General features: G+C 39.7%; 2 protein-coding genes across 18 annotated transcripts; one reads left to right on the plus strand and one right to left on the minus strand.

The window, feature by feature from the left end:
• Positions 1-148: 148 nt before the first annotated feature.
• LOC106098741 (forkhead box protein M1) lies at positions 149-6,111 on the plus strand. 5 transcript variants are annotated; one of them, XM_019346887.2, is made up of 9 exons: positions 622-763; positions 884-1,044; positions 1,159-1,332; positions 1,456-1,583; positions 1,820-2,011; positions 2,103-2,231; positions 2,969-3,017; positions 3,156-3,325; positions 3,877-6,111. In XM_019346887.2, exons 2-9 carry the CDS (start codon positions 924-926, stop codon positions 4,690-4,692), a joined length of 1,779 nt encoding a protein of 592 aa, XP_019202432.1. In that variant the 5' UTR covers positions 622-763; positions 884-923; the 3' UTR covers positions 4,693-6,111. The 5 variants fall into 5 exon arrangements, with proteins under 5 accessions (XP_019202429.1, XP_019202428.1, XP_019202432.1 ...); XM_019346884.2 differs by lacking the exon at positions 622-763 and adding an exon at positions 149-303 and having other exon boundaries at positions 884-1,332; XM_019346883.2 differs by having other exon boundaries at positions 462-622; positions 884-1,332.
• On the minus strand, positions 5,818-12,033 carry si:ch73-352p4.8 (cystine/glutamate transporter). Of its 13 annotated transcripts, none has more exons than XM_005456641.3 (14): positions 11,909-12,024; positions 11,616-11,680; positions 9,106-9,376; positions 8,608-8,734; positions 8,417-8,532; positions 8,203-8,328; positions 8,032-8,131; positions 7,838-7,882; positions 7,614-7,737; positions 7,410-7,513; positions 7,232-7,328; positions 6,747-6,896; positions 6,479-6,656; positions 5,818-6,248 (listed from the first exon to the last, which is right to left on the minus strand). In XM_005456641.3, the coding sequence occupies exons 2-14, from the start codon at positions 11,652-11,654 to the stop codon at positions 6,184-6,186; spliced, it is 1,542 nt and encodes a 513-aa protein (XP_005456698.1). In that variant the 5' UTR covers positions 11,655-11,680; positions 11,909-12,024; the 3' UTR covers positions 5,818-6,183. The 13 variants fall into 13 exon arrangements, with proteins under 13 accessions (XP_005456698.1, XP_005456701.1, XP_005456703.1 ...); XM_005456644.4 differs by lacking the exon at positions 11,909-12,024 and adding an exon at positions 9,849-9,947 and having other exon boundaries at positions 9,106-9,346; positions 11,616-11,673; XM_019346893.2 differs by lacking the exon at positions 11,909-12,024 and adding an exon at positions 9,849-9,947 and having other exon boundaries at positions 5,821-6,248; positions 11,616-11,678.
• Positions 12,034-24,105: the final 12,072 nt, after the last annotated feature.

Raw genomic sequence — 24,105 nt, forward strand, 5'->3', positions numbered from 1 at the left:
TGAAATTCTGAATTTGAATGAAGTTTTGGTTTTCATGACCAGAACCGATGCTAATTTAAAAAATCAAGTCGGCCAGGGTGGAAAAAATATTTATATATATATATTTGATAGTATTTTATAAACATAAACAAAAGGTGGCCATTTTGGCCAAGAACAAGCTGAGTGGGAGTTTTATCTATTTTGCTTTCCCTGCACAAAAATAACAATTCATAATAATCGATGTTGCTGTTAATCGATTACATGTCCCAGACTCTACCATTAATAATACAGGAAAATCCAGTAGCAATGCGAATAAATAAAATGGTGAGTTTTGAGGTTGTCTTCCAACAAGTACATTGTACAAACTGTTTTCTTAAAGGTTAAAATTTTAAAAAAGGAATGACTATTTTATATTTATGAAAAGAACTGATGTTAGTTAAAAACTTTATGCAGTAAAAATAGCAACACCACTTTTGGCCACGAACAAGCTGAAAGGATAGTGATTTTGAACAAACCCAGAGGGTTAAAAACATTAGCTAACGTCTGTTGTTCGAGAAGCTGGAAATCGTCCGGAAACATCGTTAACTGAAGAAATTTAGCCGCTTAAGTGAGGAGTTCAAGATATAAAAAAGACACAAAGAAGGTGCGGACCTTGGTTTTATCGAGATAACATTTAACCCGTTTAGTGTACGATTTTATTATGATTAGTATTTGAGTTAAATCGGGTTTTTTTCCGAGTTGATCTAAACTGATTTGCTGTGAACAGACTTGATGGCTAACGCCAGTAAGTGACTTGAGCACTGACTTGATAATTTCCATCTCCCAGCTAAACGTTACCGTTACTGTTTACTCTTGTTGTAACAGTTAATCTTGTTGTTCAGGCTCGTTTGTATTTTTTGTGCAGAATACCTCTGAACAACTTGGCACATTTTAATGATCTGACCATGAGACGGAGCCCGACGAGACCCCTGATTCTCAAAAGAAGAAAACTGCCTTTTCATCAAAATGCGACTGATTCACAGCCTGGAGAATCAGGCTCCAAAGAACTGTCAAAACCAGCTGCCGGTCAGTGCTTTCCTGGTGGTATCCGCATCATGGACCATCCATCCAAGTCTGATACTCGGTTGGTATACTTTCCCGAAACAGCAGATCTTCAAAGTGTTATTGGGGCCCTCACAGCTAAAGGCAAGGAATGTGGTGCCCAGGGCCCAAACAAGTTCATTCTTCTGAGTGGAAGTGGAAGTGACAAGAAGTGGGACTATGGACCTGATTCTCAGTCTGCTGCTGAAGGGGCTGCTACAAGGAGTACAGATGGACATAAAGTTAAAGCTGAAACTACACACAGTTTTCCAGGTGACAAACTTCTAACTGAAATTAAACCATGTAGGAAAAAGTTTTTTTTTTTTAATGTTTAGGATAATACTTAAAGTATAAGTGTGGAATTTAGTGCTTGTTTTTCTCTCTGTCTGATACTAGTGAATAAGGATGTCAATTACGGTCCTTTAGATGACAGCCTTGGTAAGATGAGCACATGTGACTTGGAGCCAAATTCTACAAAGCAGCTCAGCAGCAAGGAGAACCAAAACCCTTTACAGACTTTTCAGGTTCGGTGCTTTTTCTTGTCACCTGCTTTTTTTTCTGTGCCCTTTATGTGCCAACACAAACTTGTCTGAAGGCAACACTGACCCCAGACATGCTGTATGTTCCCTAAACACCCTTTCTTAACCAATTGGTCATGACCTGGGATTTATAATGACAGCAATAGTCGTCTGATTGCAGAAAATAGTTACACTGTCAGATTTATTGACTATTGTTTGTTTGTTTGTTTTTTGTCATATAGGCACACAATACACATACCAGTGCAGACGCTCCTCAGCAACCCATTTCAGAGAGGCCACCATACTCCTACATGGCCATGATCCAGTTTGCTATCAATAGCAGAAAGAACAGGAGGATGACCCTAAACGAGATTTACTTGTGGATTGAAGACAATTTCCCTTACTATAGAGATGTGGGCAAATTAAGCTGGAAGGTACTTCAGAGCTGCTGAAAGTGTGATATGTGTCCGGCTCTGCAGCAAGCAACAGTTTTCAAATACTTTTTCTTTTCATTTATAATTGCAGAATTCCATCCGCCATAACCTCTCTCTGCATGACTTGTTCATTCGTGAAACGTCGCCAGATGGTAAACTGTCTTTCTGGACTATCCGACCTGAAGCCAATCGATACCTCACACTTGATCATGTGTACAAGGTGAGTGCAGCTGACTCATTGCTTTTACATCGGTGATATCTGAGAACATTTGTGTTACTTGGCCTTAATGTTTTGTTGCAAGAATGCTTGTTAAATGCTTTTTGTGTCACCTTGTGTTTATATAATGATTTTGCTTGAATCCTTGTTTTTCAATTGTTTGTTTTTTATGGCTGACACCTTGAGAGTGTTTTGAGATTCCTCATGTTGTTTTTTATTTTGTTTTTTCCCCCTAATCTCACTTCACATCTCTCTCTGTAGCCGGGCTGTGATCCAATGACTGCCACTGTTCCTGTGCCAATGCTTTTACTGGCTACATAAGTAAGACTAATTTACCCCTTTCTTGTTTTTTCTTTTCTTTTAGTTCTTCAGGAGCCATCTTCAAATCACACTCTCAGAAAAATCAGAACGTTCATGAATCCATTTGTCATCACCAGACTTTCAGACCCACAGATTGTAGCTACACCTGTTCTTATTGCAGGAGGAGACAAGAGAACAGCAGGGAAGCAGAAAGGCTGAAGTCAGTCTGATAGACTGATGTGCTTTAAGTGCACTTGTTTCTTCTAATGTCTGGTATCCATACAATCATAAAGTTTTTATTCCTCTCATAAGGGAAAAGGTGTAGGGTCAGTTATCAAGGGCCAAATTTTGGACAGAACGCCAAGTTACAAGTATTGTTAGGTGACAGCACAGTAAGGCTCCTAACTGATATAATTTATGTCTCATCTTACTTTTCACAGCACCAAAAGAGGACACTTCCAGATGCAAGAAAAACACCAACTAGCTCTGGTGAGTTAAGAGAAATGTATGAGTTGTTTTATAAATTTGGTACTTGAGAAAAGTCAGAGGTTGGCAAACAAATAGAAATTTCTGTTTAGTTTGGAAATGTGTAGTGCAGTGTTATGTTGTTGTGTTTTCTGTGTTCAGAGAGAAAGATGAAACCTCTTCTGCCTCGAACCGATTCCTACTTGGTGCCCATACAGCTCCCTGTCACTCCTGTTTATCTGCCATCCACTTCTACTCCTTTTCCTCCACCCTTCTCCCAGCAGAAGGGGAACAATTCACGAGGAGCAAAGAGAGTCCGCATAGCACCGAAGGTAAGGAATTTCTCATATATTTCAGCTTTTTATTTCAGCACGGTGGCATGGTGGTTAGCACTGTTGCCTCACAGCAAGAAGGCCCTGAGTTCAATTCCACCATCAGGCCAGGGTCTTTCTCCCCGTGTTTGCGTGGGTTCTCCCCAGGTACTCCGGCTTCCTTCCACAGTCCAAAGACATGCAGTTACTGGGGATAGGTTAATTGGAAACATTAAATTGCCCATAGGTGTGAATGTGAGCGCGAATGGTTGTCTTTGTCTATGTGTTAGCTCTGTGACAGACTGGCTACCTGTCCAGGGTGTACCATGCCTCTTGCCCTAAGACAGCTGGGATAGGCTCCAGCGACCCTGAAAAGGATAAGCGGAAGCAAATGGATGAAAAACGTGTTGTTGTTTTACTTCGTAAGCTATACAAGTTGCAAACTGCCTTTCAAAACAAGTATTTCTTGGAACTCCCTAGAGTTTACCTTGACAACATTATGTGCATAGAGATGAGTATGAACTTCACCCATACCGCTAAGATTCTAATGGGAATGTTTGCATGTCTGATAGGTGACACAAAGTGATTCCCCAGCTGTGATGATATCTCCTCAGAAGAATACGGACTTTAAGGTAGAAGTGAAGGAGGAGCTGGTATGTGTTCCAATTAAATGCGAGACCCCCAAAGCTCCTCCAAAGAGACAAGCCAGCAGCTCACGGCGCAAACAGTGTTTTGTTCACTCTGTGAATGAAGAGCCTGTTCTCCTCTGCCACGAAAGTAATTTCTTTGACTCTGGCGTAGCCTCCGATGCTTCGACATTCCAGGACAGTCTACATATTGAGCTGGATGAAGACAAGCACGAGCAGGAAAGCCCAGATAGGGAGTTCTCATTCAAAACCCCGATAAAAAGTAGCAGCCATTTGACCTCATCCACCCCCAGCAAGCCGCCTTCTTATGTTGCGTCTTTTAAAGTGACCCCGGTGGCCAAAGGAAGCCAAAATATTCTGCACTTGAGCCCTATTTGTGCACCGGGTGGTCCTACAGTTACTCCACAACATGACAACACCACCTTCAGCTTCAGCAGCACTCCCTTTAAAGACTTGCCTCTGTTTAACTCCCCAAGAGAGCTGCTCACATCCGCTCCCTCCAGAGTGACCGGACCAGCAGAGTCGCCCACCGAATGCCTCAAAAATAGCTGCTGCAGAGAGCTCCTGCAGGGAGGCGGTTCCACAGCAGCCAATCGCTCAATCACAGAGGGCCTGGTTTTGGATACCATGAACGACAGCCTGAGCAAGATATTGTTGGATATTAGCTTTTCCGGTCTTGATGATGACGACCTTAGTATGGCGAACATCAGCTGGTCTGACTTAATCCCTCAGTTGAAATAGCCAGAGGGCCGAAACACATTCTGTGGCTAAGCAGTTTCACCTGTTTCTTTTTCCTTTTTTTTTCTTTGTGTAAACACTACGTGATTAGGCCCACACCAAAGCAGAAACAAATCTAGATCTGACACTATTTAAACCATCCGACTTTTCCTTATTGAAGAGGATTTCTCTTAATAGAAAGTGAGGCTGTTGGCGTAGGAAGAAATTTCTAGTGCTCTAGAATGTTCTAATTTACTCTGGTTGTCAAATATTCAGAAGCATATCTTTTAAATTTCTTATTTGAGACTTATTCGGACTTCCTTTTTGCGGTAGTTTAGGAGCTTTTAGCTTCAAGCTTCTTTTACATCTGCTTTGCTGCTGGAGGGTTCTGGCTACCACATAAGGGGGAAAATGGAACATTGATAATTAGATTGCAGGGATGTTCCAGTTTCAATTACTGTTTGATGTTTTTACCTTCTCTGAGTTTTTCATTCATTGGATCAATCAATAATTGCCTCGGTGTCACTTCTTTTTCTTTGAATTTCTTCACATATTTGGGCCTCTTTGTGTTTTATGTTTTACCTTTTTTGTCTTCTTGAAGGACATGCATAAGAAGAGAAATATGTAAGTGTATATGTATGTTGATTTGCACATTTTAATATATAAATTAGCTTCTGCACAAATTTTAAAATATGTGATATTTTCTGATCAGCCAGCAAGATGCTTCACTGCAGTTTGAGTCAGCGTCTTAGAGCTGACTTAGAGTAATAGATTGTGATGGAGGATTGCTAGTAATAGGCCTTGACAAATAGCACTAACAGGAATAGGACTGTTTCTTTATCTAACTGTAGAACTGTCTTTATCACATGACTTCATAAATTCTCACAGTAATTCTCCTTGTGTATGCAGGAGTGAAATGTTGTGGTTTCTAGCAGTTTTCAGACCTTGTACTTTCCTCTGTTGACTAAACTTGGTGTTTCCAAGACAACAATCAATGTGTTGGTGCATCATATAACATCAGGATTTTTAGTCATGTTTTTGGCTATAAGCAAACTTTGATCTGTTGTCTTGCTCAGATCAAATTTAATTCATGTGTAGGGACAAGGTGCAATTTCTACACCCTGAAATATTCTTCAATACAGCAATGAACCCTTTTGCACATAGTGTATTTTATTTGAAAAACTGTAGCAAGACTGCTTATTTCTGTTTATATTTCAATAAAAGTTTAAACTGTCATAAGTTGTCTGTTCAAAAATGTCATTTTAACTAACTTTTCAAAATGAATATTTTGAGCACATCTTTGAAACTTTAAGTACTTGTTTTTGTAAGATCTCTGGCACAAACACTACATACCTGCATAATTGGTGCAGTTATTTTTTCTAAGCACGTGGCTCTTTATATAAAAGTAGTACAAAATGAAACATTAGTTTAAATTGTTAAAAATGTCTTCTTAGTGTTTTGTCAAGGTAGCATCCGTGTAGTCTGTAAGTAGAATGCAGGATGCCTTTTGGGTCTTCAGTAAGTCTGGACTTCCTGTTGAGCCACTTCTAGAAGGATCTGTAGCTGTTTGCTGCAGTAGTCTGGGAGAATTGAGGAAAGTCAGAATTATCTAGTTTGTTCACTACAAGCAACTGAATTTCTCGATTTCACTCCTCTTCCTTCTTAACAAAAACAAGCAGGCGTATATGATAATTTGACGCTGTACCAAAGATGCCAATGTTTAATATTAAAAGTAGAGCCACTCAATTCAGTCCCATGATGAAAACTATCATGTTAATACATTCTGAAGAAGAATATTGGTACAACTTACCAAATATGCGCCTGCATCTACGGGGCAAACGAAAGCGGTAGACAGTCATATAGTAAACTGGGACACCAGTCAGTGTTAGAGCACAACTTTGTCCTGTGTTCCAGGGGTCAGAGTAAAGAGACAGACCCACGATGAAGAAGGAGACCACTGTGAAGGTGATTCCAATGACCAAGGGCACCTTGACATTACAACAAATAAAACAAGTTGTTCAGCATAGGGTGCAGCAGTAAGATAAAGGGAGTTTTTTTTTTTAGTTCAGTATGCTAACCTTAAAAGGTCTTGGGTGGAGAGGAAAACGATATCGATGTATGAGCATCCCCAAGGTTGCCAAGGCGATGAAGAACCAGCGTGAAAAGGAGGCAAAGTTGAGGAGCTGGTAAATCTCTCCAGTGACTAACATGAAAACTACCAAGGGGTACTAAAGGGACACAGGGACACAGGCAAGATAGTTATAAACCTACTATTTTGAGAGTATCACATTATATCCCTTTGTCAGACCCTGTGCCAACCCCTCATTCCTTTAGATCTAGATTAAGGCTTTGTGTTTCCCCTGTTTCCCATTTTCAACCAGCCTCTGTATCCTGTGCCTGGATCCTATTGTTATTATTCATATAACATGGATAAACTTGATACAAATAAAATGTTATAATTGTTTTACTGCGTATTCTCAATTTTAATAATGCAACATAATAAATAGAATAAGTCATCTATTTATTTGTTTAGATTACTTCATCTGTTTTAAAAGTAGTTTACCAGTAACAACACAGCAGGTAAAGGTGTGTGTCTGCGGATGTGAATCATGGAAAAGATGGCTGGCCAGTGGCCTTCCCTGGCTCCCACAAACAGCATCCTGCAACACAGAGCTCTCATTAGAATTCAGGCACACACACAAAAAAATGATAATAATAAACCTTTATGGTCCTCAGATTACCTAGGTGCCCCAAAGAAGCCACCGTTAAGTGCTCCAAGGCAAGATATGGCAACAAGAATGGGGATCACAGGAGCCAACCCCTGAAAAGCACGGTTGGCAAATGTCTGCAGAGGCACAAACAGCAGATCAGACCAACAGTGGCATAACACATTTACTCTAGTTTTTCCTTTTTTAATGATACATAAAGCAAGAAATGGAACTGACCACAGCCACAGCATCTGACAGAAGCACCTCAGCGGGAGTCATCATGGTGTAGTAGGCCACATTAATAAGCACATAAAAGACTGTCACTGCCACAATGGACAAGATTATTGCCAGTGGCATGTTTCTGACAAAGCGGGATACACACAGAGAGATATAACAGCAGGAGGCAACTTGGTTTTCAAAAAAACGACAGACTTTATAGCAGATGTTTCATGCAAAAATACCTATTAGGGTTTATGACTTCTTCTGTGATAAAGTTCAAATAAAACCTAGAGGAAAAGAGAAAGCCAAGACTTTGTTAGTACATACATTGTCATGTAATTTATGGTTCTTTTCACCATTACTGGGGGAATATACTGTGTGATACACAGTAAAATACATTGGATTTGCACTGATGCTCAAACCACCGTACGCTTACCATCCACCATAGGCATAGAGGCCACTATAGAAGGCCAGTGGCAACTTATCCAGTGTTAACAAGTCAACCTCGAAACCATTCTGAAAATTTTCTGTCCTCCCTGCAAAGACAGAGAGAATAAATGAGCTGAATGTCAACTCCGTCTTAGGTTTAACAATTAGGTGTTCTCACCTTTGGCCAGTGCAATGACACCGGGGACGATGATGAGGACCAGGGCAAACATCTTAATGAAAGTCAAGGTGACCTGAGTGCGAGAGGCCATGTTCACACTCCAGCAATTGACGGCTACGACAAACGCTGAAGCAACACAAAGACAAAGAACTGGTTAAAGTGTTGTTCTACAAACAAAGTGCTCCAGACACAGATGAGTTATAAAAGCACTCACTCACTCCAAGGATACCGACGAGTCTGATGAGCACTGTGGGAGCAGCACAGGGTGTGAAGAATGGCTCCACCACATAACGACCAAAGGCAAGGGAGACATAAGACGCAACAGCTGGTCTAGAGGTGGACAATATCTTTGTGAGTATTATGTTTGAGGCAGTTTAATTCCTTTAGAACCAGTAAAAACCATACCTGATGAATAAAAACTCAACCCAGAGTCGTAGGAAGGCAGGCAGAGGCCCCAAAGTCTCCAGCAGGTATGTGTAGTGACCCCCTGATTTTGTAAAAGTGGTGCCCAGTTCTGCATAACACAGGGCTCCTAATAGGCCAGAGGCAGAGCAGTTTTAGAAAAATAAGAGTATGACTTTTACTTAATACTAAATGGCAACATTTTTAGAATGTCTTTTAAGTAGTTTTAAAAGCTACTTTCAGCCTCCCCTTATTTACAACAGTGCTGCAGGTAGCTCCACATGTTTGATTTGGCAGGTTTTTCATGCACCTCATGCCATTCCTGATACAACCCCAAATGGATTTGTGTCTCTTTCCAGGATTGAACTGGGCTGTCCACTTGTGCAATCATGACACCAACATAAATCTAGCTTTTACTCATAAAACACTTAAGTGCACAACACAGTAGCAGGAAAAAGGTAAAACAAAAGGAGACATCAGCTGAAATATCATTCATCTTACCAAAGAGAGAAAGGACGCCACACAGCACCCACACCAGCAGAGACAACCCCACGCTGCCACTGTTCATCAGGACTCCTTTCGGTGCAATGAAGATCCCACTGCCCACCACAGTCCCAATGATGAAGGACACGGCAGGCAGCAGTCCGATCTGCCTCCGAAGGCACACCACTTCATCATCTCTCTTATCCTTCTCGTCATTTCCCTCTTTCTTTATCCTGGTCCCCTCCATTTCTCTCTGTGGCTGTAGGTCACAGGGCGAATGTGCTGGACACTGTGGCAGGAAGAAACAGCACAGGCTGCAACAACACCCCCTTACCCCCACCCCCTTACCCCCACCCCCAATCCTGTCTGTTTTTTCACCACTCATTGGCTCTTACCCCACCCGCCCAGTCTGAGCTGGGAACAAAGCCAGCAGTCTTCCAAACTTAAGCAATAATTAACAGCAGTTTAAAGGCTCAACACTTTTCTGCATTGTACACTGTGGATGTGCGGATGGATGTGTGTACAGCTTGGAAGAGGCCCTGTGGGCTCAGAAGGAGACAGGTCAGGGTGCTGTGGAGGCAGCTGCGTAGACTGCAGGAGGGCTATACTTTCAACAAAATCTACACAGACTAAAATCTCATGGTGTCCTGTCAAGCTATTTTACACAGTGCACGTACACGTCTTAAGAAAAAACTAAAAATGATATGAGACAACAGAAAAACAAAAAAAATGACAGAGGCCGCTTTATTAATATTCCTTACTTTCACTTGAGTGGCCACTGCATGGATGTCAGCTTCACTTTATCAGCAGGAGCTCTGCTTGTTAACATTCCTCCACACACAGCACACATCGAGTTCTTTCTGTCAAGATTTATGACGAGCGAATGACTGCATCTGCACTCAGAACTCCTCTCACTCAGATAATGCAAAGATGGATGCAGTCAAAATGCGGTCAGACTGAGAAACATTTCTAGTATATTATTTGTAAAATGTTCAGCATAATCAAAACTTTTTTTTCAAACAACAATTTATGTGTAAAAAATGTGCATGCAGTAATGTATAGTTCTTTATTAATATGTCTGAACACTGTAAGGAAATCAATTTTTACAGTATAACTATTTTTTCTTTGGTGATACTAAGACTCATAGGAATGATTTTTTCCCCACTCAATTCAATTATTTAAAAGGTTTGATTGCTATAGTCAATTATTTTGCATTTTGTATGATTTTATGAGAATGTGTTATGGTTTCCAGTGACTGTGTGACCAATAACAGTGGGAAGGTGTAGTTTGAATAGGGCATGATGGTTAACACCTAAGTCTTGTCATAGTTCATAAAAGACAAGAATTCAGGTTACATAAGACATGCTATTTGGTTATATTTTACAGCAATTACCCATTTATTGAGATTACAGTAGGAACACCAAAATAATAGCTGCTCAGTTTTAACCAAATAACTCATAGGATTATACTTTGGAGCTTAAATTTTACTCAGCACAGAACAGCATTTCTTTTTGCTGTAAGCAAGCTGTCAGCATCTTACTGTATACATTTCTTTGATTTTAAAGTGTCAACCTCTTAAAAGGAGCGTTGTATGTTTTATACAAGTTTTAATAGATGGTTATGGTAGAGACTGAATCAAATGTATATTTAGATATTTAAATAGTGTTGTTAAACCTCAGTGTGCATACAATACGTTTGTGTTAGATTCTGCCCGTTTCTCCATCTTTGGCCAGCAGATGGAACTCATGTCTCTTTCTTGGTAAATGTTACCCCACAGATGAATGTGCTCTTATTTTCCTCTAGAAGATGGCAATCACATCTTACCTGGCTTTGAATTTTACAGGTTGCTAACCTTGATTCTATGTTTATCTCAACTGTGTCTTCTGCAGTTGATTGCGTACATAATTTTCTCCAAGGTAAAAAGCCCCAAGACATCTCGAGCATCACAGTGTGAAATTCCCAGGGTAGGTTTGATTTTAGTCCTCCTCTCTGCAGGTAAACCCATCCCAGGAGACAAGAGCTTATCTTCCCTGCTGTTTTCCACCTGACCTGCTAAGATCCCTGCTTTGTCAACTGGAGGCCAAACAAGCTTCAACTGCTCACTCCCAACTGTTTCTCCCATAGGCTCGTCTCACATGGAGCAGAATACAAAAGGAACACATCTTAATATTTCTCAGGAGCCATACACACAAGGGACCATCTGGCTTTTCCATTCAGTGAATCAATAGCAACTAAACTAAAGTTTAAAGATTGAAAAAAGAAATAACTTAGTATCTCCTTAGTAAATACTTCAGTTGGAAAGTATCAGTTTTATATATTAAAATGATATCTTTGGGATCTGGATTAAATGTGAAAAGAAACCTGTGGAGAATATAAAGAATCAAGAAAAAAAAAGAAGGAAAGTATTGTACTTTAAACATACTACACGTTATTTTTAATTTGGGTATTTTGCGTGTATATTTCTGACATAAGTGTGGTGATTAGCACTGTTGCCTCACAGTAAGAAGGTCCTAACTTTGATGCCATACCTGGAGCCTTTCTGTGTGGAGTTTGCATGTCCTGCACATGTCTGCATGGTTGTCAGGTAATCCAGCTTCCTCCCACAGTCAAAAGACACACAGAGAGTGGGGTTAGGTTAATTGGTGAATCTAAATTGCCCACAGGTGTGAGCTTGCATGGTTGTCTGTCTCTTAGTGTTAGGCCTAATGTAATAGGCTGGTGATTCTTTTCTGATTGCTGGCACAATTGTTCTAAAGTCATGAAGCTAGTTTGATTGCAAGTGATGGTTTTAACATTTGTATATGATTCATTTGTTTCTCACCTCTCCTCCTGACTGCGTCTAGCCTCCACGCAGTTTAAGCGCACGAACTGAAAAAACCAGTCCAGGTGTTTTTGGATCTCTTTTAGGATGAAATTCCAGGAAGGGAACATTCCGAGTGTGGTATGAAGTAGGGGGAATGTTGTTTGATATTGATGGATGTGTTGATTCCAAAAAGTTAAAGAGCACAGATATTTTGAATATATTTATGCTCCCATTGTTAATGTAGTACGATTATATTTAAATGATAGATTGAGCACTGTTTCAAGTGTATTTAAGCCTTAATTGGTATCTAATTGTTTCTTGGAGTGGGAGGGGCTACTGACTATATAGTTGGAAGTTGCAGTGACTCTTGAAGATTGTGGGTTAGGGGATGATGATGATGATTGTAAGCAGATCACAGTGACTTTCTTGCCAGGGGCCCTAGTTAAAGAGGGTTTAGCCCAGGTGTTTATTTATTAGTTTGATTTAGTTTAGGATTATACACTTTAAGTTGGACATATACATTATTTTTCCTTCTTTCTCGTGAAATTATCTTTTTTGTTCTGTTTTTTCTTTAATTGGGCCAGCCAATCTGTGCTGTAAATTTTGCACACTAATCCACTGTTGTAAAAATAAAAGTGATTAAGAAAGACTGGACTGTTAATCTGTTGAACAGTTTATTTCTGCCTCCACCGCTACGCTCATGGAAACACCACCTTTGGCACCCAGCTGAGGTTTTTGCATGCACAGAGCATGGAGACCCCAATTATAAAATTTATAATCGGGTAAACTCTGAGTGTTCCTGTCCTGGGAATTAATTAACCTTCACACAGAAATGCACACATGCACCACCACACATATGCGTACTGTACATGAAAACATACACATATAATGCCTAAGGGATTTCAGTGATATGGAAAAAGCCATATAGAGGCTCCCGTACACACATATGCACACATCACGTGTTGTTATTACGGGTTTGGGGAAAACAGTGTGAACAAGCTGTATAACTTTGTGAAGAAAACTTGGCTGTCTGAAGCTTATTTACAGTAAATGGATTATATTCAGTACAATGACTGATGTTAATGTACTCTGCAGAGTATGAAAAGTAATATTGCATGAACAAGACTAAACTGTGTATTTTAGACCCTTTCTAAGAGGTAAGAAAAGAAGAGAAAACATGTTTTGTATTTTGATCTGATTTTGGTTTGGGTCACAAATTAGGAAACTGATTTAGTTATTCACACTGAGAAAACTTAATCAAAAATAGCAGTGATGGTTGTTTGCTAAAAATGGGTAATTTAAGCTAGTTGCCAGGTGGCTGCCAGGCAATGTCATGACATTATATTATATCATGCATACTTCAACTCCTGTGGATATAATTAAAAGTTACTGTGAAAAAATTAAAATAGCACACTTTTATAAGGTATCACAGGTGCACAATGCTAAAAATGGGTCATTTTAGCGTGTTGCTAGGTGGCTGCTTGGCAATATCATGGTCTCATGATATCTGCTATAGATACAAACGTTCAGGGGCCTAAGATGTACCTGTGTGGCGAGTTTGGTTGCTTGTCTCCCGACAGACACACAGACAGAGATTTTATGCATCGTAAGATAAAACTCCATATTATCTTCTCTCTCAGTCAGATGTATGTTCAGAGTTCTTGATGATAATACTCGAACTTTAACTGCTCATAAAGCATTATTGTTCTTTTTTTAGACATTACACTGTGTCTTTAGCTTTTATTTGAATTATTTTGACACCTTGTTGGCTGCAATTTCTCATAATGAACAGGAGCAAGGACTAAAAAGCAGGACTCAGATCATCCATTGCAAAAAGCACTGCACCCAGGACTCAGCAAAGGCAGGAACATACTAATGTAAATCAGGTCCTACTGCAGTTGGTCAGGGATTTCTGCAGGAGAGGAAAACATGAATTGATTAAGGTTCAGATGAGTATGACCAATTGCTCTTGATAGTTTGATATTAGTTAGATAGTTTCCATTCAGTTCTTGGTTCTCTTTTGCAGTTGAAGGAGGGTGAGTATGCAGATGGCCAAGGAAGTCCTAAAAAAAGATGAAGCAGCAGGCTGACAGGTGCGCAAAAAAGGTTACCGGCTTGAGTGAAGCGGGTAAGTGTACCAGTGAAAGGAACTTGTGATCCCTAGGTAAAGAGAAACAGAGGAGCTTTTTTTCAGCTGTTGTTCACTGGGGATTTCAACAGGAGACATGCATAAGAGCAGGATTACTGACCAAACACACACAAGGAAACAGACTTTACAACAGCAAGCCTGATCACCACCGTTTGGCGACATGGCAAGAAATGACAGTACCAGCCAGTTCTTAAATACTGCAAGACTTAATTTCCAGGATTACCAACATGTACGATGGCTGAAGCCCAGGAACACAAATTTTGCCAAAAAGGAGGGTTTCCAGGAAAACCTGGCCACTGCTCCACCTGAGAGCACAAGGACAGAAGGAGAGAAGAGGGAAAGAAAAACGGAAAAAACTCCAAACGAGAGGAGTGGGACCATAACACATTCATGTTTGTGTTTACCAGCATAATGCATGCATGTTTATCTAAACATAAAGCCTAAAGATTGGGTAATAATCAAAGACAGTATAAAAGATGTATCTACCTTTCAGGTCTGAAAAAAGAATTCCAGTTATAGAAAAGTTTGCAGGAAAACAGTCCGTCGCCCGCTTGCTCTGTCAGCCCTATAAATACTTTTCTGATTACTTTATGGGCTCAATCAGTATCATATTTGAGTTCATTTTGTAAATTACGGTCAATTTAAAAGGTCAGGATATGCTTAAACTATGACAAACCAGGTTATGAAAAGTGTGAGATGAGTCTCACTCCCAACTCCGATGATGTGTGTAAACATACTGGGTAAGCATTGTCAGCATGTAGGGTTCATGTTGTGGAGTTGTTTGCAACATGTTGCAAATTACAGTAATTAAACCCAACAAACAAGCAAGAGATATAGCAAAAGTCCTAAACAGGAGGTGAACCCCAATTCTGCAAACTTGTGAATCATCTTAATACATCCACTATTTCGAGCATAGTATCTCACAGTCACCCAGCCTTGATTAAATAGTAAATCATCCAAACTTATGAAAGGTTCTATGGAGTGCTTTAAAATGTGCTCCTCTATTTACACACACTAGATGCAACTTTGCAAGACACTCGCACCTAGAAGGGCTAATGGTTGAACCGCCATGTCTAATATGAGAGGGCAAATACCATATCTAGATTGCTCCAGTTTGAAGCAAATACTACTGAAATTTGCAGGGTACACAGTCATGGACGTTGCTTTTAGGAATCAGGTCACACCAGACAGTCCATCTATCAGTGCTACCTCTGGCACACAGCAGACATCCACCCTTGACTTTAGAATGTGTCTCAAATAAGAATCATGTAGCATGTGTTGCATGGGACCATCACATTAGATATAAACATTAAGCATGATGGATAGGGTTGGCAAATGTTACTGGTAAAGTGAAATGACAGGTTACAGCAGAGTACTCAGGCAAATGGTTTGATTAAGTAGCTTACAGTGCAGTTTCAAATTACATTTCCACCCTTGAGAGGAAGGCAGAAGGTACCCTGTGTATGTGTGCATTTGTGTTGCTCATGGTCGGATTTAGTGGCACTTGACTGCAAAACTAATGCCATGGGTCCTTTAAGTTGTACACAAACAAGAAAGACTAGAGTTCAAAGCCTTTCTGGGGATTTTGAGGTCTCCACACTGTTCAAAGAGTAAATAAACACTGCCGGCTCTGTAGCCTGGTGATACAGACCTCCACTGTCCAGAAGCCAGGCCACAAAGAACTGTTGAAAAAAATAAATAAAAGGCCACCACATCAATCTTCATCTTACATGCTCCCAAAAAGAAGTCCATCCATCCTGCTTTCAACCCTTTGTTTTCATCACCCTCTCCCTTTCTGTCCTTTTAGCAGCCTGATACACATCTTAGGTGTTTAGAGTCCTGCTCAGTCAATTATCTGGAGATCTGGTCCAGTAACAGTACAAAGTGTGTGCAGTATGCTGTGTGACTCGGACAGATAGTTCAATAGTTCAATTAGTGTTTACATTTCAAACCCACCTTGAGTTATTTGATTTTACTTACACTATTCATGACTTTACGTAATACACAGAAAAGCTGCTTTAATTATGTTGCAGATCTGCATCATAAATCGCCCACACCAACAATCACAGTGAAAAATGTGATTAAAGCACAATCAGTATTCATCATAAATAATGAATACAAATAACAATTCATCACTTTCACAATGTGATGGCGGGCACTGATTGTAGTCATTCGCTGTGAACCATGCACCATCAATTACAGTTTTAATTGTCTTGTCTAAATGCTTGCACTGCTTTGAATCATTTCAGCACTATTAGCCCATGCCACTGTTATCGCTATTAGTACAGTATGGCGTGTATTTAAGTCGATATTGTGTGTGTTCATTTCACAGTGTGTCAATGAGATTATTAGACTGGAGAAGGAAAATCCAGCAATGTTATCTTAAAAAGGAATATTTACTTAAAACCAGTACCAAAAGCCCAATAACCATCCATGTTTGTCATACAAGCAGCAAGGGGCCTGATTTCTTTGATTAATTTCCTTTATTAACAATAGCAAACAGAAAGAAAATAATATAGCTAGTAGAGTAAAACTTCTGGGCTGAAAGATGTGACAGCTTCCTCTAATTGTCGGCCATTTTTTGAGTTTTCTTAGGATTATTACCTAAACTAAGGAGGTTATGGTTTTGGTAGCGTTTGCATGCTTAAACATGTTGTTTGGTTAGTGATAGCTCTAAAAGTTTTGAATGAATTCAGATAAAACTTTGTAGGGGTGTAGAGTGGGGTCATGTTAATAATGAGTTCACATTTGGTTTACATCCACCACAGTCAAATTGTTAAGGTCAACTTAACAATTTATTAGTCGAAAATTGACGTCTGGCTTCTCCTTCAAGGTCAAAAAATTGATCTGAACGTCAAAGTGATAAAAATCCAATACACAGCTTTTTAAACCCAAGTTTCTCACTGCCATTGTTTGAATTGACAACATACGGCTACATAGGGAATGATATATGGGGTAAATACTGCCCAGAGTAAACTACCTTGGCAGAGGTTTGCACTCTCGGCTTCTTTTTTTCTTTATACAGCCAGAAGAGTCGATGGCTGTAGATCATTAGAAACAATGCAGGTTCAAGGCACCTCTTTTCAGACCAAGACGCTAATATACAGTCTAAAACTATACCCCATAATTTAATAGCTTGTTTAACCAACTTCAACACTTTGGAGGAATCTTGACCTGCTCTTCTTTGCAATTGTACCTCAGTTCATTGAGATTTATTCATGCACAGCTCTCTTCAGGTCCCACCACAGAATTTTAATCAAGTTCGACTGGGCCATTGCAACGCCTTGATTCTTTTCTTTTCACTGGGCCACATTAACAAGCAGTGTGTAAATCGTGCATCCAAATGTTCCAGATGCAAATCAGTGATTCATCAGTGTTGCTGGAGATTTATTTTTTTCGTTGCGGTACATTTTTCATCTCTGTTCTCCTTGCCCTCCACATGTTTTCTTCTTTTCCTTGTAGCCTGTTAGTCTGTCTGGTGTTTGTTTTCAAATCAATTTAATGTCCCGACTTTCCTTTTTTTTTTTTTTTTTTAACTTTTTTTTTACTTGAGCCAGTCAGTGAGTATCTCAGAAGAAACGCTATTATTAAAATTTATATTATTTCAGCCAGAGCCTTTTTTCTTTTTCTTTTTAAACTGTTCCCTCCAGTGGAAACATTTTGGAAAGCTCAGTTGGAAGGTCCAGTTTTAGTCAGACTTTAGTCAGATCCCATGGAAGCAATAAAGGTGTAGAGTCATCAGCCTATTACACTAAAACAGGGCTAACACAAAAAAGACAACCATTCACATTCACAAAGACATCTATGGCCAGTTTAGACTCACCAATTGACCCAACATTCACGTTTTTGGACTGTGGGAGAAAGATAACCAGGGAGAATATGTAAACTCCACGTAGAAAGGCAACAGCCAGCTGGTGGATTCAAGCCCAGTACCTTTTTGCTGTGAAGCAAAAGTGCAAATCGCTGCACCGCTGTGCTGCCTGCTTTTTTATGAACTTTAAAGGTGGCAGCGACTACTTCATGGAATACATTGCTCATCAAAGCTCATTTGAATTCAGCAGATATTGATTCAGGGTGGGTAAAACTGTAATTACGATCCATCTCTTACAATGTGGTGGACTGTGAGACACCATGGCTGTAAAACACTGCAATAAAAATTGACTGAAAGTACTTTGATGAGCTGTGTTTTCACAAAGGAATAGATGAAATCTGGCTATACAAACAAAACTACTTAAGTTACCTTTTAGTACAGATGCAGTACCGGTATTCATTTCTGTGCATATAATTTTATCAACTTTGTGGTGGCAAGCGTTGATTTACAGTCAGTCTTTCCTCACTATAGATGTGATCTGTATATAACAAATAAGCTAATTATTATGTGGGTCAAAATAATTAAGCTGAGAGCATTACAGCTCCACGACTTCACATGGAGACATGTTTGTGTCATGTATGCCATTTGCCAGATTCCATTTAAGGAGGGAAGTCAGAAATCTCAAGCTCCCAGTCGCAGTTTTTATCTGGATCTCCCTTTCAGTCGGACTTCCCACATACAAGGTTGGAGCAGCCACACCAGCCCTGACTTTGCAATCCAAGATGGCAGTGGAAGCGGAAAAAATAAGTAAAAATGTATACCCGCTGTTGTGTATTAGTGTCTCCATGAAGAAGCCATAAACAGAGCATCAAACATGCAGCCATGTTTTTCATTTCACTCCAGATATTGGCAAAGACAGCTCTAACTTGATCATTAGGATCACCCGTTTTTCTGCCTGCTGCAACTTGAATGTACTAAACTTGGGGGTGACGTCGCCAACTCCAGCATCTGACTTTGGAGATAAAAGGAATTTAAAATTTGACAAATTGAGTAAAATGAAAGGCTTTTAAACCAAAACCAGGACACGCTGTAAAGTGAAAAAAAAAATTATATAGTATACACAGTTCAAAATATGAATACAGGTGAAGACTTTTAAGCAGATGTCGTAAAGGTAGCACACATCTTTAAAACAACAAATTTAATGATGCAGGTCTCTTTATTTATTTATTTATTTGTTGTTTGGATAGGCTGATAAATGCCTGCCACATAGAGCAGAACAACAATGCACCGCAAAGACAGCACGACCCAAGTAATCTGTGAACTGGCCTCTGAAGGAAGCTTGAAGTCTTGTTGGGGATATAGATACATGAGGACTCTCTTACAGCATTCATCTGGATGGCAGCAGACACAGCATATCACAGTGATTGATGACAATTGCAGGATGTCTCACCCTCCCGCTCTCATCACAGAAGCTGCAGTCCAGCCCAGCAGAAGAAAACAGTCTCAGCTGAAGGTGTCTGTGCTGCTGGCACTCATGACTTGCTTTATATATCCAGGTAAATCACACAGGCCTGAATTGCTGTAAACAGACAGAGAGAGAGAGAGAGAGAGAGATGCATAGAGAAAGAGAGGGGGAGTCGAGAGTTCTGGCGCTCATGAATGGATCTCTAACAACAGGGATGTTCTTTCACTCTGAATTACACCCAACTAACTCTGAACACTGTGTTCGGAATCTCAACAGGTTCCACATCTCTTGAGGAAAGGAGATTTAATTGCTAGAAAAGAAGCAAACCATCTGTTTTCACATGATTAAGGCCAAAAATAATAATAAAAATAAACACTTAAACATGAGCAAACTTCTTAATTTTAACCAAGGAACGTCAATGACTAAATTAAGGCTGACTCCAAAAATGAGTCAGTCATTATCAATCAATTAATATCAATATCTGCCAGGCCTCAGCCAAGCTAATTCAAATCACTGAATGGACCTGTACACTGTGGGTTTTGTTTTGGTATCTTTAGGAATTTTTTCAATGCAAATATCAGACATATAACATAGCTTTCTGGGAAGGCTTTTGCATAAAATCCATAAAGAAAGACATCTTGCACTTCAGTTTAAGTGTGTGAAAGTTTAGTATTTTATTAGTGTGTTACTTAGGACTAAATTCTGCTCTATATCCCTCTTAGAATGAGCCTATTCATTTTGTCCTCTGTAATGGACATTTGTTTTTGCTCTATATTTTTTGAGTTATTTGAGCTACCCTACTACTCCTGATGTACTAAATAGAGGACATCCTGGGCTTTCGATTGATATCTCATGTGTCTGGGTGGCCTCTCCATAGGGGCAGGAAATCACAAAAAAAGTTCAATGGGAAGACTGTTTCTTCCTCAGTTCTATTGATGCACCTTGCTAAGTAGTGGATCATAGCTTAGCAGTCTCCAAGAAAACAACATGGCCATGCTATAAAGATAAAGTCAGTTTTCAGAGATTTTATATCTTTATCTTACCTAGTGGCTTGTTGCTCCACATGAATGAGCTTTTACATCAGCGGCCCATTAACCTAGCATGTATTTGGCTTTTTTGACTGGAAAGAATGACTTTTAAAAAAGTTAACTGCTTTAACCTCCTAAGACCCGAACTCTTCCACGGCATGCATTTTTAATTTCTCTTTGATATTTGGGCATATTGGGGCCTGATGAATGTAAAAACAAAGAATTTCCAGATTATTTTTTTTTACCTTATTTTTGTTTTTAAGAAAATGAGAGCCACAAATGAGGATATGCATTTAAAACTTTGATAGAACAGTAGCAGTATAATGTCCTCGTAAGTGGATATCAGGCCCATGTAGAGCAAAATTGAGTATTTTGGTCTAAATAACCAAAAATGTGATGTCCACATATGTGGACAGCAGGTCCTAGGAGGTTAAACACGACAAATAGCACAGTGCTGGTCTAATCTAAGGATCATAATAGTAGAGAGAGCATCCAAACTTTTGACTGCTTGATAAAAATTGATCTCCATTAGCAGAAAATCGGTGCAGGAATCGACCGACCAACTTCCATCCCCAAAGTTTGTCTCGTGACCCTTTCTCTCAGGTTGTTATATTCCTTTCATTTCGCACAAGCCCACATATTGCTGAACAGCTTGCGGAGAATTCCATCTGATAGGGCAGAACAGCAGGGATACAGCTGTGATGAGAGTCTGATGGGTGATTGACTGTGGCACTTTATTACCTAAAGGGGCGTGTTTCCCTCATCTGGACGTACTCAATCAATGTAAATCTGTCCTGCCAGGGAATTTATGTCCCGCATGATGAAGTGCTTTGCTTTACTGTGCCGCATTAATTTGACGGGGCTATGATGCAGTCACAGAGATAATTTCCCCTCACTGCCGGGAGTGAGACAAAAGTCGTTCAAACACAGTAATTTATCCAGTCTTCCAAAAGCTATTTTTAATGTTTAATTTTAATGTTACAGTGTTGATTTTCTTTCTCCCCCATAATATTTGTTGAGTTAATCTTCAGTTTGAAGTCAGTTCATAAGTCCCACCACAGTGTTGTGCCAGTGCACTCTGTTGCAGAAAAAGCTAGTTGACCAAATGCTTTAGCTGAAAACCAGTTGCTAGGAGACAGCTCCTCCCTGCCCAGTGGATGTCTGGGATGCCCATTGTAAAAGTGTATGTGTTTTTGTGTCTCCATCCAGGCATTACTCGCTTTGTGGGGACCTAAATATGTTCAAGTCACATTATGGAGACCTGTCTTCCTTATGGGGACCAAAAGCCTGCATAACATACATGATTACATTTTGCATAGACATATTTTGAGATCAGGGTAGGGTTGAGTTCCACATCATACAGTCTCTGGCTCTAGACTCAGAGACTAGCAGCAATGTGGCAACCATGTCAATAAAATTCAGCTATCTGTGGCAATAGATGAGTGAAATAACGGTTGGAGAACAGAGCTGTTTGGGTACATAAACTTATTTCTTGTAAACAAGCGATTAGGGGGAACACCAATGGGAGTGAAGAAAACTGTTGACTGCTATAAAGCAAACCTCTGTTGCTAGTGACACATGCCTTTTTCACACCTTCGCTCGTTTGATGAGACACATGATTAATAGTGGGTGTGTTGGCCTTCTTAAGTGACAACCCCCACTTGGCTTTAAATACCTGGGACTCTCCACTACGTATTTGGCTATAGAACCGAAGAAGCCTCTTGGATGGGAGGTCAATTGTGAGATTTTATACATCAGAACATAATCTTAGTAGGCCTTGAAATTAATTAGATACATCCACAGATGAACCTCAAAACATGACATATTGCACTGTCTCATTATATATCAAGGTCTATCAAGCCATCTATCAAACTATCAATGTCTAGGTCAAAGTCACTCTGTAACATCCACCCAAAAGCTCCCTTAGAGAGCTTAACAGTGTCACACTGCTTTATTTTATTGTTTTTGAGACATTATTCACCTTGGAAGTTTATTCCTGACCTATTTTGGAAGCAGTTACACAAAATAACCTAACCTTTTAGATGTTTCATTCTCAGTTTAAAGCCATGAAAAGACAGTGAACCTCTGAGCTTACTGTTTAGTTAAGGCTAGGTACCTTTGTGTAGCACCTGGATCACCTAAACAAATAAAGTTGTTTGTCTTTCACTCGGGTAAGTCTTTGTTTTTTTTGTGAAAGTGACTGACTATCTCAGAATCTTATATTATTATTGAAATACTAATAGCGTAATGAATAATGATTAGGTGATCATACAAACATTTGATTCTCTAAATTTGTACTGCGTTAGTGTTTGTTTGTGTGTGAGCTTCTGTCGCCATGCTGTGTTGTGAAGTAGCTGTTTACTAGACAAATGGTGTCTAAGTGCAGTAAAAGCTTTTATGCAGTTTGCTTGGTCTGAAGTCAACTTGAGCGCATTGTAGGCGGAGATGAATGAGGGCATGTGGGACGTTGCTGTCGTCATGTATGTGACCTCTTCATGCTGTAACCTTACAAAGAATCCATATGCTGTTCACCAACAGCATCTTTCCTCTGTGGTTTACAGGTAACTTAAAGATATTTAATGTGTGGGATCGGAAAATGTTTTTCTTTGCTTCCTTGAAATTCATAACTACAATTTTTTTTCATGACCAACCACCTATTAGAGTGAAACAAACAAACAAACCAATGATCTATGATCGCGATGTGTGGTATAGACCACATTTATTAACACTATATTCCCACTGCAGCCCCGCATCTTGATTACATTGACGGGCGACTGAAGTTGAATTATCTCTTATTTGGATGACACACTGCGGGGATTGTTTATGACATATGTTGGTGAGGTAGAGGACTCAGCTCATAAAATCCAGTGAGGACCATTATTAAACACAAGCTTCATAACAGATATTAAATCAAGGTCTCTATGGTGAAGCCCTCAGCGGCAAAACACCCAATACACTCAGTTCTCCACCTCACATTTGGTAACACTCAGAAATACTATCAGTTAATCAGCAGTAGGACCGAACTCAGCCCTTAAGTTGGCTGGCTTTGTATTCATGATATCCTCATAAGCTGTTAAACGTACATGGATCAAATATGATGACTAACCTAAGAGGGAACAATGACTTGTTACTGGATCAGCACATTCTAAGCTGCTGCCCTTGTACCTTTGGCACAAGCAATATATTTTTACCCTTGTAGCTTGCGTATTATAAAGACCAGTCTTGAACCTGTACCAACAATTTATTACTTCAATGTAACAGTACAAACATTAAAATTTTAAAGAGGTACCGAAGTAGATATGGGGTACCCATTACTATTTTTTATTACTACCCATTCATACACTTAGAAATGAGCTCACGTTTGTATAGAGCTTTCTTACTGACCACTCAAAGCTTTATCTGCCTCACATCTACAGCTAACTTCAAAATGTACTCTAACATGCATACATTACTCTAGGGGAGGAAACAGGAAGGCCTGGAGAAGAAAACCTACCAGGCGCTGGGAGAACAAAGGGCTCAGGAAGATAAGAACCTCGACTTTATTGCTGTGAGGTGACTGTGATAACCTCTGCACCATCGTGCTGCTGCTACAAAACACAAATATGAAATGAAACTTGTCAGGATTGGATTATATGATATTTATTTAAGTTCAATCTCAAAATCCAGAAGTAAAATTAATATTCTACCTGATTTTTCCGACATTTGAGTAACACCCTGCCTTGTGATGTAACTGAAGATAAAAGGTAAAATGCCAATAATAAT

The sequence above is a fragment of the Oreochromis niloticus genome, linkage group LG17, assembly GCF_001858045.2.
Source record: "Oreochromis niloticus isolate F11D_XX linkage group LG17, O_niloticus_UMD_NMBU, whole genome shotgun sequence".
Classification (NCBI taxonomy): domain Eukaryota; kingdom Metazoa; phylum Chordata; class Actinopteri; order Cichliformes; family Cichlidae; genus Oreochromis; species Oreochromis niloticus.

Bases quoted from the DNA above. Each gene is read 5' to 3' on its own strand.
- LOC106098741 (XM_019346884.2), top strand. From the start codon at position 924: ATGAGACGGAGCCCGACGAGACCCCTGATTCTCAAAAGAAGAAAACTG. The intron at 2,012-2,102 runs GTACTTCAGAGC...TTATAATTGCAG, and splicing joins TGGGCAAATTAAGCTGGAAG to AATTCCATCCGCCATAACCT. The intron at 3,326-3,876 runs GTAAGGAATTTC...CATGTCTGATAG, and splicing joins GAGTCCGCATAGCACCGAAG to GTGACACAAAGTGATTCCCC.
- si:ch73-352p4.8 (XM_005456640.4), bottom strand. From the start codon at position 12,018: ATGTTCCCTTCCTGGAATTTCATCCTAAAAGAGATCCAAAAACACCTG. The intron at 9,377-11,615 runs GTATGGCATCAA...TTCCTGCCACAG, and splicing joins TCCACACAGAAAGGCTCCAG to TGTCCAGCACATTCGCCCTG. The intron at 7,329-7,409 runs GTAATCTGAGGA...TCTGTGTTGCAG, and splicing joins GGCTTCTTTGGGGCACCTAG to GATGCTGTTTGTGGGAGCCA.